The 17,342-nt window shown below is 43.8% G+C and overlaps 1 protein-coding gene across 2 annotated transcripts; it reads right to left on the reverse strand.

The window, feature by feature from the left end:
* Window positions 1-1,713: 1,713 nt before the first annotated feature.
* LOC103176114 (BCAR1 scaffold protein, Cas family member) lies at window positions 1,714-15,470 on the reverse strand. 2 transcript variants are annotated; one of them, XM_042340233.1, is made up of 6 exons: window positions 15,436-15,470; window positions 12,437-12,616; window positions 11,432-11,542; window positions 9,217-10,482; window positions 5,452-5,541; window positions 1,714-4,790 (listed from the first exon to the last, which is right to left on the reverse strand). In XM_042340233.1, the coding sequence occupies exons 2-6, from the start codon at window positions 12,560-12,562 to the stop codon at window positions 4,281-4,283; spliced, it is 2,103 nt and encodes a 700-aa protein (XP_042196167.1). In that variant the 5' UTR covers window positions 12,563-12,616; window positions 15,436-15,470; the 3' UTR covers window positions 1,714-4,280. The 2 variants fall into 2 exon arrangements, with proteins under 2 accessions (XP_042196167.1, XP_007887696.2); XM_007889505.2 differs by lacking the exon at window positions 15,436-15,470 and having other exon boundaries at window positions 12,437-12,691.
* Between the last annotated feature and the right edge of the window lie 1,872 nt (window positions 15,471-17,342).

The raw sequence follows: 17,342 nt of genomic DNA on the forward strand, positions 1-17,342 counted from the left end.
TTTTAAAAAACAATGTTTAGACAATCTCTCTTTTTTGAAATAATGCTGCAGAATGAGTAAACATTGACTGGTTCATAGATAGCCACATTGGGAGGGCTTCCCAATGGCTTTGGACGTCCTCCTAACATGAAAGGTACGATATAAATGCAAATTTTGTTGATGTTCTTGCTGTTACTGTGAATCACAGTTTATAGTGACTTATTAAGTTGCCTGATGGTTTATTTGGACTTGCATTGAGTGACATTGATAGGGAGCAATGTGGATGCAAGGAATGGTACAAATATATAAAAGCTGTTTTGTGTTAGTGTAGAAGTGTTGTACAGTATTTAGTAAACTATCCTTGTTTTGCACTTTTATTGCACAAGTGAAAAAAAGCGCTCTCAGACGCCGTCCGGCGTGGAGGGCGCTATATAAATCCAAGCTGTTGTTTTTGATTCCTCAATCTTTGCCAAATTTACTAATCTTAGTGGATGAGCATTTTGGATCCTTTGCTATTTGCTAAACCAAGTAGTACAATTTGATTTCCCTGTTAAAGCCTCACACCAACACTGTGTGACATTGAAATGTGTATTGACTTATAAAATAATGAACGGCTGCTTGTCTGCAGTGTGTCTGCATAAAAATACACTCTGTCAGTACTTCCTAGGCTGTATGTGAAAAAAATACATCTGCATTACATTATATCTCAACAGCTTGGGACATCTTCCTGACGCGAAAGGTGTTATAAAATTAAATTTTGTATTGTAGTCGTACATTAAACATTACATCCTGCACTTTCGCCTCTGAGTTATGAAGTCTCAAGACCTTTCTCTTCAACCGTTCCTTCACCTCCCTTCTTGACTCTCTACCCCTTCCTCGCTCTCTCCCTTCCCTCCCCTCACCCTGACCAGTTCCCCCCTGCTCGGGTCCTGACCCAACTTTCCAGCGCCTTGGGACGTCTTCCCGACGTGAAAGGCGCTCTATAAATGCAATCTTGCGGTTGTTGCTGTTGTGCATTTGAGCTCACAGGCCAGGCTGACATTTCAATACATTGGTAGCTCAGCATTAAGAATTTCTGTCCCTCAAATGAGCCATTAAAACAAGCCTAGCACTAAAAAGATCAAGGGACCAGGGAAACACATTGTCGCAAATAGGTATTGAGTTTCTTTAGCAATGTTATTGCTGTCTCATATGGATATGTGGATTGTGTTTAAAAAATACCGTTTGCTTATGTCTTGGAAACAATATTATAAAATTATGTCTTGGAAATAGCTGCAAGGTGTGCTGTTGAGGACATTTTAATAATAATAATCCTTGAATTTGAAGTAGTGTCTTATCACATAATTGAGACGTCTCAAAGCACTTCACAGAATATATTGTATATTTTGTGGGTGAAATGCGGCAGCCAATTGCATGTCCCAAAAATAGTCATGGATTGGGTGACCAAATTAATCTTATCATTTTTTTTGAAGAGATTATTACCCCAGAAACCAATCCGCCAATCAACTAACAACCGGGTTCCTCCTGACTACTCAGTGAACAGAGGTGTGTGGAGTAAGGAAACTTGCCTAAGGTTTCGCCAATAGAGAAGATTTGGGCAGGAAGATTAAAGCAACAGAAAAAGCACACGAAAAAATTCACACCTTTCAAATAGGTAGAAACAGATTCCGAATCACAACTCTAAATGCTTCCTGGGTGACAGTGCAGGTCAAAAACTCCAAAGACGCAACACGCTTTCATGATTCTTAAGCCTGTTTAATAATTAAAAATAAATCCAGTTGAATATAATACAAAAGGCAACAGCCACCCTAAACCAACCACTGTGCAAGAGAACTAAAAATTTGGATGAATATGAACTAAGTTTGCATGGTAAAGAATACATCACATTTACAGCAGTGTTTCACCATAATGTTAAGACCAGAGAAATAAAAAGGTAAAATGCAAAGTAGGTTTAGACTATTGGGGGAATTTCTAGCAGGACCTGTAAAAGCTGTAAAGGATGAGTTTCGTTGTCAGGTTCAGCCCCTTTCACTCTGCAATCCGTAATATTTTGGATCACTTCAACATCTACATTTATGGACAAAATTTGCTAATTGCTTCACTCACTCATAACAGGGCTGTGTCAACCGCAGCACCAATCAATGGCAACGTTGCGGCCTCAATGTTGAAACGGTTTTCAAAGGTTTTGGCTGGTGCAGAAGTGTTGTGTTCAGAAGATATACAGCATTGCAGTTTCCTCTTTTGTCTGGGATCCATGTACAATTTTTCACTGATCAGGTGCTCAGCCAATCTGCCTGACTTTTTGTTCGGAAGAAATTCTTTTCACATTCCGGAGAATTAGAATTTCCACCAAGAGTCTCTGAATCAGCGTCTTTCAAGCAAGGTTGCTTTTAGTCACAGAAGGTGCAGACATTCACAAGAATGCATCTCATACAGAGCTAATCGATCCTCCGACCACGTCAGATATTAAACATACATAACATTTCGCAAGAAAACAAAAGCTGGAGTGTGAATGGGTGGTACCATGTGCTCATTTTACAATGCAAGATAAAGATTGATACAATAAGGAGAGCGAGAGAAGTAGTAACGGAGTGTTTAGCTTAGACCTCAGTTTGGAATAGTGGCATAACAGTAACAAGACATGGCTTAACAAGCAGCACTCTTGTGGTCACAGCCCTGAGTGTGAGCCCTCCGCTGAGTTAACCTCATGCGCACACGTAGGATTCACTAGGACCACACACGCGGCGGTCAATTCACCACACCGCACACACTGTCACGTTACTTTGCATGCGATGTGACGATGTTGGGTGGCAATGGCATCTCCCTGTGTGCGCAGTGTGCTGGGATCTGAGCGATGTCGGGCAAACCGGTAGGTCTGAGGTGAATGCAGCGGGTTTTGGGCTGTACATCTACTGCGCTGTTAACACCGTGCATGGCAACGCCAAGCATGCAGCGCCATCACCGCTTCCAAGCACGTGCTTGCCTCCAGCATTTAGCACGTGCGTGCGGGATGGCTAAAACTGGCAACATTTGGGACCCATTGCAGGAGGCAGTGCATTGGCAACACACAGCCCTCCTCTTCTGCCTGTTGAACATGCTACTGACACACTCAAGGCTGGCAGTAACCAAGTAAGCTAGGCGCAGCACGATAGTGTGAGCGGAACTGTCAGCAATTCATATGCCACGTAAAGGGGATGTTAAATGGAGGTTTGTGGGCTCCCATCAGCACCAAAGTGAACCATTGTTGGATTTGCAGTTCCAACAATACTGGCAAAGTCAGATATCCTTAGGCAATCTTTGGTTAAAAGTTTTAGAGGAAGTTCTTTCTCATACTTTCAGATCAGTGTTTTCGCTGAAACCCAACGTTCAACAAAACAGTTTTGCAATTGCAATTATGTAATTGCAGTGAATGTCAAAACTGTGAAATATGATTTTTGTTCAGAAACAACGTCACTAAAAGTGACGCTGCATATCAGTTTGTTTTTTTACTTGGTTCCCCCCAATGGATCCAATGCGAGTACAGGCTGCAAATCACTTCAGCTCTGTTTACCAGCAGAAGCTCAATAATTTCAAGGCACCAATTCATTTGCATTTTCTGCAATAGCTGGTGAATGGGAAAGGGTTGAAATGCAATGCAATATGTACCTCATACTGAGGTTAAGATCTAAAAAAAACACAGATGAAACATTAATACCTTTCTTCACATACACTTCACTCTGAAGGGGCAGTTTTGCCCTCTTGGTTTTACCTGTTATTCCCCGTTTTCTTTGTGACCTCTCGTGAGATGCTGCTAATATGATTTATTATACAGAATCAGAACTCTTATGCAGCCGCGATACTTTGCCAGTTAACACAGTCCCGTGACAACGAAAACAATTACTTAGCTAATTGCCACAGTAGAAAAATGTCCTCCGTCTATTTTCGTTGTTCTGATAATCTTCCTTTTACTTTAATAAATTTTAAAATATAACCCACACGTCCACAATTTAAAATCAACGCTGAAAATAATTATTTCTGCTTTCATTTTACAGAACACAACATTAAATGAACTTTTTTTTTTAAAAAAAGGAACACAACAGCGTTCAGAATTTAAACACCCTTGATTAATTATAAATGGTAAAGTCTTTAACAAAAAATACCCCCGCTGAATTCTTTCCAACAGACCAAAAACGTATTTTTTCTCTGCAGGGGTATTTCTTAGGACAAATATTTACAGTATTCCATTTACAGTGGTTTAATTCATTCAATCTTGAAATGCAACGAATGTACAGTTTAGTCTGAAGGTGCTCTGTTGCACATCCTCACATGCCCGCTAACTGACTTATCACCATCTTGAACTGCTGTGTACAGTGGGATAACTCGGTGACTCTGTCCACCATCTCCTTGGCAGCAGTGGGAGATGGATATTGCAAGGCTGCCGTCTTGGTAGTCACCACAATGTGTTTAAGCATGTCACAGAGCAGGTTGCTGTAGTGCGTGACTTTATTGCGGACCTCTTGTGACTTGGCCTGGCGGGAGAGAGTGTCTCCGATGAAGACTAACTTGTGCGCGCTGAGAATGACGAACTTGCTGTGCGCCACGAAGATTTTGGGAGGCTGGTTGTTGTTGATGGATGTGAAGAAGGCATCGATGGCATTGATTAATGTTGTGATGTTTGACTCGCACTGTTCTGAGTAAAACAAAAGGAGCTGCCTGTCCGAGGTGCTCAGCTTGCTCTTAACCTGTGCGTATTGGTGGGTTGGGGTCCAGTTTGAGAGGTCATTCTCAATAGGTCTGGTTACCTCTTGCTCTAGACGCTCAAACTGTTTGACCTGTAGGTAGTAAATGATAAATGTCAATAAACAGTAGGAATCTTAGGCCAGTTGTGGATAGAGGCACCACAGGTTCAGCAGTAGGCCACACAGACCAGATAGATTTGATCCTGATCCTTACAAACTCAGCTGATCTCAGCTCAGACCATTTGGGGTGCTACAATTGGCCTCGGTATCCCGGGCTAGAAAGGATAAAATCAGACCATCAATCCTGCTCCCTATCCAGTGACTCCTGCTGGAAAGTGCATACTTGTGGCTGAGAAATGTACCGAGCGCAGCTGTGCTGTCTCTGCTCCTCACAGTTGATTATCCTGACAGCATTCACGGCCTATATCGCACACAAAGAATGGCAACCTAGCAAGATAGCAAAACAGCCTGAACTGCATGAAACTCGAACCCCAGCTGGACTGTGGGGTGGGGTGGTGGGGTGGGGGGGGGGAGGGGATAAAGTGTCGGGAAGAGACAAAGCTGACATGAGGAGACTCAAGACTGTCTCTTGGGACTTGCTGGCATGAAGGGTCCAAAGGAAAGGGGTGGGACGCCTCCACTACGTCCGGACATTGTGAGTGCTGCAGTATCCGCATTCATAAAAGTAAAATGCATGAACGATAACTGAACAGGACTCTGCCCTCCACATCAGGATCTCGCTCCAAGCTCTCACCTGCTGTTGCTCCAGCTGTGCTTTGCCTTGTCGTATGATGTTCCCTTTCTCCAGCAACTCCTTTTGTGTTTTTTCAAACTCTTCCTTCCCCTGAAAATTGACAAAACACACGCACACACAACATGCATCACAAGTCACGTTCCGGCAAATCATTCCAAAAGGTGTTCCATTGTCGGCTGCCTTGTTGTCAGAGGGGGGGGGGGGGGGTAAGGGCTGGGAGGACTGTGTGCAACATCTGGCAAAGGAGTGAAGCTTCCAGACTGGGCACAAGAAGGATGAGGTTAAGAATGATCGAGGGAGAACAGGGCAATATTGTGCCTAATCTTGTTCTAACTCAGCAAATACACGCACTTTCCAGCAGATGTCACTAGACAATGATTAGAAGCAAAACTGATTTGATTCTGCACCGCCACACACACACACACACACACATCTGAGACATTAACGCCAATTATCCCACCCACCTCAGCTCAGCTCAACTCAGCACACACTGAGAATAACATTTGGGAGGTCAGTTGTATGGCTCAGTTTCCCACAAGACAATAACTGCACCACAAATACCCCACACTCACCAAGGCATTATCCTGCGTGAATAGCTCTGTCTAAATGCAAATTGTTCTTGTTGATGTACCCTACTGTATTCATTCCAAAAGAGAAGTATGTCCTCACATAGTTCAAGAGAGAACTACATGAATAGCTAAAGAGGACTAAGCTACTGGTGTATGGGAAAAAGGCAGGTAAATGGGACTGAAAGGATTGCTCTTAAAAGAGCCAGTACAGACACAGTGGCCTTCTACGCTGTGTGGTTCTTTGGCTGCTAACTGAGCAAGCACCTTTGTGAGCTCCTGAGTACAGTGGGTTAACTCAGTGACTGTTCACCATCTCCTTGGCGGAGTGGGAGATGGGTATTGCAAGGCTGGTCTGAGTGGCGACCACAGTAATAATCCCTGCATTTGATAAAGTGCCTTATCACGTTTTCGAGATATCTCAAAGCGCTTCACAGAATATACTGCAAAGTGAAGTGATCCTATATTTTGTGAAGGAAATGCATAAACAACATGTTTAAGCATGTCACAAAATATGTTGCTGACTACCAATTGGGCCAAATTAATTAGCAAAATCAGGGCTTTAACTCCAAATATTCCTTACAAAAATATTTGTAACATAACACAGCATAATGATCTGCAGATTCAATGAATACAGCGTAAATTATTTGTGCTTTGAAAGCAGCCAGGTAAGGTGAATATAACAGGATTAGAGGACACCCAAAAAAAAAATTTTTAAACAGTTTGAAATATGAATTTAACGATAAGCTTATTTCTAGATTTTAAGTTAATTTATTTTGGTGAATGAATCTTTGCACCTCCAGGAATAACTCAGTTTTTAATAAAATTTCTCATTTGATTTTCTTCTTAAAAGACCTATTTTGAAAGAATTCCCAGCTGGTCTGATTGTATGGCTCTGGAATGTGATACTGGGACCAGTTACGGTGGACAATCTATCTTACTTGTCACTCAACCTATTTTGCTGTCAGAGACGGGGGCACATAGTTGGAATAGTCAACCACGGTTTTCCAGGACCTAACGCTGGTGAACTCTCATCACACAATGAAGGTTCTTTCCTTAATAACTGTACAGCACTATTGATTTCTACCTGCAACCAACAAACTCAGGCAGCTCATTCCTTTAAACAGATTAAACTGACACCCAAAATCAGACTCACTGCAATAATAGAGGCCTGCTCTGGACTTTTCCCTACCACCCTGTTCGCACCCTCCGCTCAGCGGGCTCCGGCCTGCTTCATGTCCCCCGCCTCGCTCGCCCCACTATAGGCAGGCGGGCCTTCCGCCACTCTGCACCCACCCTCTGGAACTCCATCCCACAGACTCTCTGTCTTGCCCTCTTGCTCGCCACCTTCAAGACCCACCTCAAGACCCTCCTCTTTGACTGTGCTTAGATCTCCCTGCTTCCCCCCCTGCCCTCCCCAACCGCGACCTTCAGCTCGGTGTTGTTGTTAAGTCCATTATTACATAAAACAATTACACAGAGATTAAGATTTCTCTACATGTAAAGGCATGTGCCTTTCGTTTGTTGAGATGTTCCATTTTTGTTCTATTTAAAAATTTGTAAATGCTGTATTTTTGTATGTTACTTTAGGTAAGTTTATAAGTAAGTTTTGTTTCAAGTTTATTGCAAAACCATTTGTGGTTTCGCTTGGCAAAATAATTTTCCAATAAAGCCGGATTGGAAATAGGAAGTGAAAATGATCTGTATAATAATATAATGTAGTAGCTTCTAATTGTAGGATGCCTTTCACTTGTTTGCATTTGCAGGAAATAGACCACAAGGAGACACTTTAACTTCACAACATTGTAAGTCCAAGTCTCAGAAATGTTGCCTGCTTTCAACACAGGGAAATATTTGAAATTATATTTCATTATAACAACAAGCCAGATTAGTGTACAACTAAAATGTGTTATTGTTTGCTGACTTTGCTGCATTAATATTTTATGCTGTATTACTTTGCCAACAAAATATATCAGCACTATGTCCTACAGTATAAAGTGCTTTGAGATGTCTCCCTTTCATCAGCGGTCGGGCTTTCAGCCTCTCTGCCTCCACCCTTTGGAACTCCATCCCACTCCATCCAACTCCACTCCCTTCGCCTTGCTCCCTCCCTTGCCCCTTTCAAGGCCCATCTCAAGACCCTCCTCTTTGACCATGCCTTCGGTCACACTCCTACCCCTATCCTCCCTGCCCTCTCCCTACCCTCCTGATCCCAACCACCAGGTCAGGTCCAAATCCCTGTCCAGGGCCATGGGACGTCCTCCCGACATGAAAGACACTATACAAATGTAATCTGTTGTTGTTGTCTCATAGGCATGACCAGGGTCCATATCAAAAGCAAGTATTATTATTATTTTAAAAAGATTAATCAAATTTGACCAGTAACGATCTTCAAAAAGATTGGCGTAGCCGGAACACTGAATCTTCCAAAAGATCTCTTTAAACCTGAAGTGTGTAGTGGATGCTCAGTCATTAAGCCTATATCACTCATTCGTGAAGATTAATCAATTCAAATTGATATCACCCTCAGAGTGCGCTTTTGAAAGTCAAGAACGCTTTTACATCTAAACCACAGTTATTTGGCAAACAGGAGGATGTGAAACAGAAGTCAACTTTGAGCTTTATGACTGAGCGAAAATGTTTTATAATCAATGAGCTTCTCTTTTCAGACCTTTCTTATGCTTTTTGCCCTCGGGTTTAAATTTCCAGATTCGCTAAGTGTGTTGAAAAATCCTTCTTCCTTCATATTAGCCTAACTTAAAAATAATGGTGTCTTATTTTGTAAAGTAGTTCTTGATAAGGATTTTGGTTACAATTCCTGGTAGAAATCTGCTCCGGAAGTGACTGCATCGGAACCCAATTCCCAGGAATGGGGAGGGGGTGGGATGTACTTCTGGATACCGAAAAGAGATCCCACTTGGACAAATTAATAAGGAATCTTATGATGAAATCCTGCAAATTAGATCCCAATACTTATACTTGCAACGAGCTGCAGTGAACGACGTGGCGAGTCGATGAGATCCTTCCCACTCAGCTCCTATGGGCTCTACCTGCTCAAGCCATCATTTAACATAGTAAACCCCTGCTAATCGGCAGCTTTACACAGATGTGACTCCGTGTGTCATTTCATACACATACTAACCAGTCAAAGGACAAACAATTGGGCGATTGCACCCAAGCAAAATTTGAGCCTACAAACCTGCAAGTGAACGTAGTCATAGTCTTCCATCCACCCACTACCATTGTTCTCGTATTGGGTGTCTGGGGCCTCTTCAGCAGTGTATCTCGGTGGCGATGGCAGAGGCCGTGCCTGTATATTGGCCTTGTCTGCGTGTCCCGTCTGAGAGTGCGATATATTGTTGTTGTTGGTTGAGTGACTGTCAAGGCCCGACTGGGACAGGTTAGACTTGGGATCCCCCTGTGATGGTTGCTGTTTTGTCCGTTTAAAGAGCAGCGAAGCATTGCCGTGAAGGAAAGACGCGAGCTGCTTTGTATCATCGGGGATGCCCCGTGAGTACATGACAAACCTGTCGAGGTCATCTGATGAACTCTGCTTGTTCATTACCAAAACATTAAGCGCCCAATTGCAGTTGTCCAATGCCTGGCTGTGTTTGAGTAGCACCTGGTAGACCTCTTCCATTTTCTGCACCTGTTTGCTCAGCTTGGTGTGCAAAGTGCGATCAGTCGCTTGCGTGGAATTCGCAACAGCTCCTCGGCCAAACTCCAGAAGATCCTTCACAGAATTCTTTACCTTTTCAACCCCGCTCTGGATGTTCTGCACGTTGGCTTCCATGTGCTCGCGGTTCCTCCAGCTACTGATGATGAAGGACATGAGATAAGAAACGGAACTCTCCACGTTTTGCTGCAGCTTTGCCAGCATTTCCATCGCCGCTTCTAAGTCCAAATTGAGCTCCCTGCCACTTGGCTTGGGCAAGGTGTTCGAAGACTCCTTGACAGGGATGACGTCAAGGGAAGACGTTGAGATATTACTCCTCGTGCTGCCTGTGCTGGAGGCTGAAAGCCTTTTGAAGCTGTTGGTGATGTCCTCCGTGGTGGCATCTCTACACACCTGAGGAGGCACGTCGTAAATATAATCCCCACCAGACTCCTCGTTCAGGGATCCCTTGCCTCCTGAATTTGGCACGCTGAGGTCCCTCGGGAAATCATACACATCCTGAGTGATTGTCTTCTGCCCTCCAAGTATCTTCTGGCTTGGAGGAACGTCATAGATATCCTGGTTGAAGGACGTATCTGTAAGCTTTCCCGCCAGTGGAGGTACATCGTACACATCCTCAGGCGGATAGCCGTCCTGCACAGCAGGGTTTTGGGGTGAAGCTGGGTACCTCCTGAGGTCGGAATTCTTCTTCATTGTTCTGTGAGCAAATGATGGCGGGACATCATACGTATCTTCTGTGACAAAGCCGTCTGGGACATCTTTACTTACAGACGGAGGAATATCATAGACCTGCATTGGGAAAGACATTGAATCAGATCCAGGAACGAAGACTGAACATTTTCACCCAAAGTCCCTGCAGTCGAAAGGGTGAGGTAAAGGACCCAACAAGGAGAGTTGATTAGAGAATTTTTTTAAAAACAAATTAGATGAGCAAATGCAGAGGAAGAGAATTAGAGGATGTGGCAATTAGGTTTGCTTCATTGGAGCAGGAAACACTGACACTAATAATAATGGGTTGTATGGTCTTCCCACTGAGTTGAGATTTCTACTGTTCTGGTCGACAGATTACAATGGTGCTACACTAGGGTTCCACCTTGCCCTACCCATTTGGGAGGGACAACTCCTCCCTCCCCCCAGGACTTTCCTGCCACCTCCTAGATTCCCCTTCTCTTCCCATTCATTCTGGGACTATAATTCAGACTCTTATGTCAGAATTGGGAACACAGCCCTTCACTGTCAGCTTTAACTTGGGTGTCAGACAAGAATGGCTCAATTGGTAGCTCTCTCGCCTTCGAGTCAGAAGAATGTGGGTTCAGGTCACTTGTCAGGACTTTGAGCTCACAGTTCAGGCTGACACTCCAAATGCCGTGCTAGGCTGCATTGCTGGAAATGCCGTCCTTCAGAGGAGATATTAAACCTGGGATCCATCATAGACAGATGTTAAAGATCCTGTGGCACTATTTGAAAAAAAGGCGTTTCTACCAGTGTTCTGGTCAACAATCCCTGTAATAAAATTGGTCATTAACGCATTCGCCCACAAAAACAATCACTACACTTTACAATGAACCCATGGATCGCTTTGAGACATCCTTCCAACACGGAAGCACTAAATCAAATGGAAAGATTATCATTATTTTTAATAATAATAAATCCTATGAAACGTTTTCAGACATCCTCCTAACATGAAAAATGTTATATTAAATGTATATTATTTATTATTTAGGAATGGAATACTCACAGTCTGATGACCTTGCTGATTCATTTCCACACTAGGTGGTACATCATAAATGTCCTGCATTTTGTCTCTACTGTTAGGGTCCTTTACTGCCATAGGGGGAGTATCATACACCTAAAAGAAAAGGGAGCAAGGTTAAAATATGTTCTCCATAAATCACAAGACCCCAAGCTTTTAACCACAATTAATCCTGTCCCGCTGATGTTTGTAATCATTTTTCCACAATTTTTATCCATGAAAAATCTTTAGACTATTTCCTTTTAGTTATCAGAGTACAAACCACTAAGTATGCAAAAAAGCATTTTTTTACTGTGACATTTGCCAGACATACAGTCTTGGCACTGAGCCCGATCTCCCACTGAATCTCATGGAAATATTCAAGAAAGTGCATTTGTCAATTGCTGCTCCCTGTGACTGAAATTCTCCCACCCTTCTTAGTGGCCTTCCTCATTTCCCAGAGTTTTGCCTGCTTGTCGCACTCTGGTGTGTATTTGTTTTGGACCAACTGTAAACTACCACAACACAAAGCGTATGCCTATTAAGGGGATGCTGTCTTCATGAAAAAAAGTTTGTCAAACTTTTTTCCCTGTGAGGAGAGGGAAGACTCAGAAGATCAATAACTCAAGAGACACATTTTCAATATGCTTTATGTCAACAAACCAGATACTGGGGGTCGATAAGTGTACATTCCTAATGGCATTTTCTCACAAATAGTAACTTGGAGCCCCTAGTAAGAAAACAGCATATCACAGCCATCTCCTGGGAGAAAGTCAGCCGGTGTGATGTACTATCGGTAACTGGCAGGATTCCCCTGTTAGAAACTCCGAGTCGCTACTTATAAATCCCACTGAAGGAAGCTTCACTTTTCCGAGCCCACCGTCGCCTTGCTTTGAGATGCCGAAAACATAACTTTGCAAAGAGTTCCTCAAAAGGCAACACTGGAAGCTCATCAGGTTCTAATTTTCACGATTCTTTCGAATGCTATGTTAACGAAGCTTGGCTACCCACCTCCTGCCCGTACTGATTCCCAGAGAGCACCATCCCGCCTCTTGTGGGGAGCACATCATAAATCTCCTGTGGAGCAGCAGGGGGAGGAATTCTGGATGGGGGGACATCGTATTCATCTTGTTCCATCTGTGGAGCTGTGTCATACACATAGACCTGGCCAACTCTGGTTGGAAGTACAACCTGTGAAAAAAAGGAGGAAATAGTACAGTGATAAATCATTCCATGGTCTCAGGAACACGCCACCCAGTGGAATCGCTGCATTCTACATGTGACGTTATTGTGGAAGAAATTGGCTGCTGAGTTCGCCTACTAATACACAGTCACTACACTTTACGGTAAATCGTGAGACGTTTTGGTGACATGGTAAAGCGCCATATCAAACACAAGGATTATTTTTATTACTTTGCCCAAGTGGCCGCTTTTCATTTGTAATACCATAAAACCACTTTGTTTTAGCTCTTGGTTTGTGGCCACATACATTCATGCAATCGAAAAGACCTAATTCAAGGTCCACCTCAAGATCTACTTCTTTAACAGTGCTTTTGGTCATAATAATACTACTAGTAATCCTCGCAAAAATTTCACGTCGTCAAGACATCTCAAAGTGCTTCACAGAATATACTATAAAATGGAGAGTGTGTATTTTGTGGGCAAAATCTCTCCCCTCCCCAGCCCCTTGGCTCCCACCTCCAGCTCGGATGCCTAGCCAGTATTGTTAATAGCTTTGGGACTATATAAATGTAAATTTGTACTGCATCACATTGTATTGTGCTTGTCGTCCCTATTATAATAATAAAGGAAAGAGCTCATTATCTATTTGTTTTGGGCAATTTAATTTCACACAAAAATTAAATGTGGAAATTGGATTTTAAAATCTGCATAGCGAAATTAAATGGGCTGCAAAAAAAAACACTGGTTGTACAGTGTTAGACAGTGTGCCCATGTCTGTATACTGACTGTTAAAAATTATTTGTGATGAGCTTATATTAGGAAACCCCATTGTGTTATCATAGCAAATGAATCAATATTTTAGATATCAGAGTACCATAAGATCAAGTGAGTGCTGATCAGTGATTCAATTATGAGCAGTTTTAAAGCTGACTGTGCCCCTGATGTCACATACACACACTTTCCGGCAGGGGTCACTTTATAAAGAAAGAGCTTGCATTTTTAATCACGCCTTAACATGGCGAAACATCTCAAAGTGCTTTGCAAGTAGTTACTGTCAGGCGGAGAGACCCTTTTTCCTGGCAATTGCAGCAGAAATGTCCCAAAACCAGCCATGAGGTGAATGACCAGCTAATCGGGAGCATCAGGACACTGGAGAGAAACTCTCTTCTCTTTTCGATTAGTGCCATCCACCTGAACGTGCCAACTGAACCATGATTTAAACAGGAACAGGAATCCTAACTGAGTTTCTCTCTCCCTAGTTCAGGAGCACTGAGACACTCACTTAAATCAACAACAACAAGATTACATTTATAGAGCGCCTTTCACGTCGGAAAGACGTCCCAAGGCGCTGGACTGTTGAGGGTTTGCACCCGAAACTGAGGGTGGGAAATCAGGAGGGTGGCTCAAGCCACGGTCAAAGAGGAAGGTTTTGAGATGGGCCTTGAAGGAGGCAAGAGGAGTAATTCAGCTCAGCCCGGAAGAAAAGGGAGATTTAAGAACCAAAATACACAGTTATTACACTTTAGAATAAGACGTCCCTCCAACATGAATATATATCAAATATAAGGATCATCATTATTATGTAAAGACCAGAAAAGACTATTGCTGTCTATCTAAGCAGTCCAAAACAAACTCCTACACTATTTCTCTCTCATATCTCTCAATCAACTTATTCACAAATAACTGTCTAATTCCTTCTTGGATTTACAGACACAACCTGACTCAATTGCCCCTCTGGGTATTTTATTCACCAATCTCCCTATCATGAGATTTTTTACCTAAATCAGGTATTTACTAAGAATAGTCCCGACAGGCTGAATAAAGCCATTCCGGGCCTGTCTCCAAGGAAGCACGAAAACATCTGAGTGTAAAGTGACAACACCACATTGTAACAGCAGTGGGGCACGTTAGGAAACCAGTCATCCCTTTCTCTAGTGGTTGTAGCAATTATACCCAAACGTCTGTTCAGGAAGTCAGCTGCGGACCGGACACTGTGCACAACGATGATCTGTGACCATCACAAGCCAGGACGAGCACACTTTACCACCTTACAGAGCGTCTCGTAAAGATCTACAATTACAAATCACCGAGACCTACAGAGTCTGTCACATTATGATGAACTAAAGCAATTAAACATTTGGCGGACAGGGTTCTAATTGCAGCTGTGGTTTTCACCTCACTGTGAAAGCTGCAGCACCTCAGATCAAGGCTACAATTGGGTTCATTAGCTCCAGCTTGATCATGCATGTCATTGAGCTCTGGATTGATTTGTGCCTCTGTGACTCTGAGCTGCTGTTGATTTTTGCGGTGCCCGGTTTACTGCTCTCACAACAGTGAGAATCATCCAAAACAACCTCAAACAGCACAGCCCCAAGCTCTGGTGGGCACTGGGTATATCAGGGCATTAAATCCACAAACATTCCCAGGTTCTGCACAGAACCCAAGGACGTCTTTACTGCACTTTTTCTTTCCTTCTCTCTCGTTTGATCGTCTCTAATTTCCTCCCAGTATTCTCCACTCCTTGACGGGTAAGGTAAAGCTTACAGCACAGACCCAGGGAGGATGAAAGCACATCCTTCACTTCCAAAATAAACCAAGCAAAGCCACTGATCGGGGTCTCAGTGTGTTGGAGGAGCACAAATGTCAAAGCCACGGCTGTAGCGAACAGCAAGCCGTCTCGCACTCTGGTACATTACACCTTGTTTTCCTAGCAGTCTGTTGCCATGGAGAGACAAGACATCTAACGGTGGACTCTTCCTGGCTCTCCAATTCTCAATGTTATTCATCCAGGCCCTCTGCTCACAGATTAATAATGTTCGGTCACTCACTGCTCTGAATTAAAGCTGCGTTGGCTTCTTCGCCTCCAGAGATCAGGTGAAATTGCCCGGCATTCATGAAATGAGAGATGTGCAGCTGTGGGTCCGGTCGGTCCAGAACACAATCCTGTTACTTGTGATGAGCCCAGCAAACGGTCGGGAGAGACCGCTAGGAGAGAGACTTTATAGCGTGTGCGTCAGTAAGTGTGCTTGACGTGAAAGTGTGCAGGGGGCGGGAGGGCCCAACAAGCATTGGAGACTTCAGCGAACAAAGTGTGTAGCAAACATGGAATGTGCGAGGCAAGAGAAAAGGCAACAAAACAAGCAGGAATGTTCCCTATCTGTCCCTCACAGATACGTCCACAAGATTAGCAGTAGGACTTCTATGCAGCCCTGAAGCATCCAACAATTGTGTGTTAGGTATGTCTTGCCTCGGCATTTACCACAGGGGAGGGAGGTGTTACCATCTTGAATTTTAATTTTACTCGCTGTTTCCACGTGTAGGTGGGATGCATGGAATTCTCAGTTCGGTTTGGACACCCTTAAGCATGGTGACGGGCTTCTGCGTGTGTTAAGACACCTGGCTAACCAAAAAAAAACAATCACTTCACTTGTTGTTTGCAGGATGTTGCTGGCGTGTTTCCAACTTTTTATATTATGAGCAATTATATGATATTTGTCCATATCATCATCCCATTCTTTGCGTTGTTCATTTTAGGTTCGGTCTGCCTCGGTCACAGCAGACAAGGAGTTTCCATGTTGCCATGGAGAGACAAGACATCTAACGGTGGAGTCTTCCTGGCTCTCCAATTCTCAATGTTATTCATCCAGGCCCCCCCGCCACCCCCACTCCTCCCCCCCGCGCTGCCCTCTCCAGAAAGTGACCTTGTGAAAATGTTACATTAACGCAAGATCAAGCTCGTCCATGCTGACTAGAGCCTCACACACGTAAAGAGCTGCCATTTGTGCAAAGAAGCAGAGAGTGACCAGCCTCCACACACAAATGCAGTTCATCAAGGCACGGTGTCTCCAACGAGACCGGGGGGTGGGGGGGGTGCATCACCTTGGAAGAGCACAACAACAAGAACAACCTGCATTTATATAGCGCCTTATACATCGGGAGGACGTCCCAAGCACGCAGAAACAAAAGCGCTTTCGTTTCAACCAACTTAAGACCAGAACGGTGGTAAGCAATGGGTATGTAGCACATGTGCTCTGCAGATTTCTGAACGGGTCCCAGAAAGTCCCAACAACCCGATGTGGTGTGCCTCCTCGGAGTTATAAATAGATCGAGTCATTATTAAAACTGTCAAAAGAAAACACGAATATGCTGAGAACATTTTAATACTTCCTGGCATCATCCTTAACGCAACGACACAGAGAGGCCCGGGGCAGGGGCATCGGATGAGCCCGCTGGGATTTCAGGAATCTTGCAAGTTTTGGGTTTCATTTGATTTCTAGACTGAGTGGAAAGCGAGCACGTCAGGAGGGGAAATCTGGTACCTCGCACATCAATTTCACCGCAGGCCCCCACCCCCGCCACCCCTTGAGGAAAGCTAGGTTGCCATGGATGCCATACAATGTTATGTTAATATTAGTGGGGAGGAGGAGGAGTGGGGGGGAGGGGGAAGTGTTTTTTTTGCCACCGATGACGCTGTAAATTGAGGAGCTAATTAATATGAATCCAAGGTCACAGCCCGTGAGCGCAAACATTGCTGAATATTTGGATAGCTGTGTGTGGATAATAGGAGAGAGCGAGCTCCAGCCCTAGGGGCTCCTCCTCTGGGTAAAATGTGCTGATTCCTGATAGACACTTTCCAGCACAAATACATGACAAATGTCTGAGGCCACATTTGCACCACAGCTGTCACATCGCAGGCAAGCCCAGAATTATTAAGCTCTCACCTCTACAATCTCCC

Source organism: Callorhinchus milii, unplaced genomic scaffold, assembly GCF_018977255.1.
Source record: "Callorhinchus milii isolate IMCB2004 unplaced genomic scaffold, IMCB_Cmil_1.0 Scaffold14, whole genome shotgun sequence".
Lineage (NCBI taxonomy): Eukaryota > Metazoa > Chordata > Chondrichthyes > Chimaeriformes > Callorhinchidae > Callorhinchus > Callorhinchus milii.

Bases quoted from the DNA above. Each gene is read 5' to 3' on its own strand.
- LOC103176114 (XM_007889505.2), bottom strand. From the start codon at position 12,655: ATGATTTATCACTGTACTATTTCCTCCTTTTTTTCACAGGTTGTACTT. The intron at 10,483-11,431 runs GTGAGTATTCCA...TTCCCAATGCAG, and splicing joins ATCAGCAAGGTCATCAGACT to GTCTATGATATTCCTCCGTC. The intron at 4,791-5,451 runs GTGAGAGCTTGG...TACTACCTACAG, and splicing joins CACAGCTGGAGCAACAGCAG to GTCAAACAGTTTGAGCGTCT.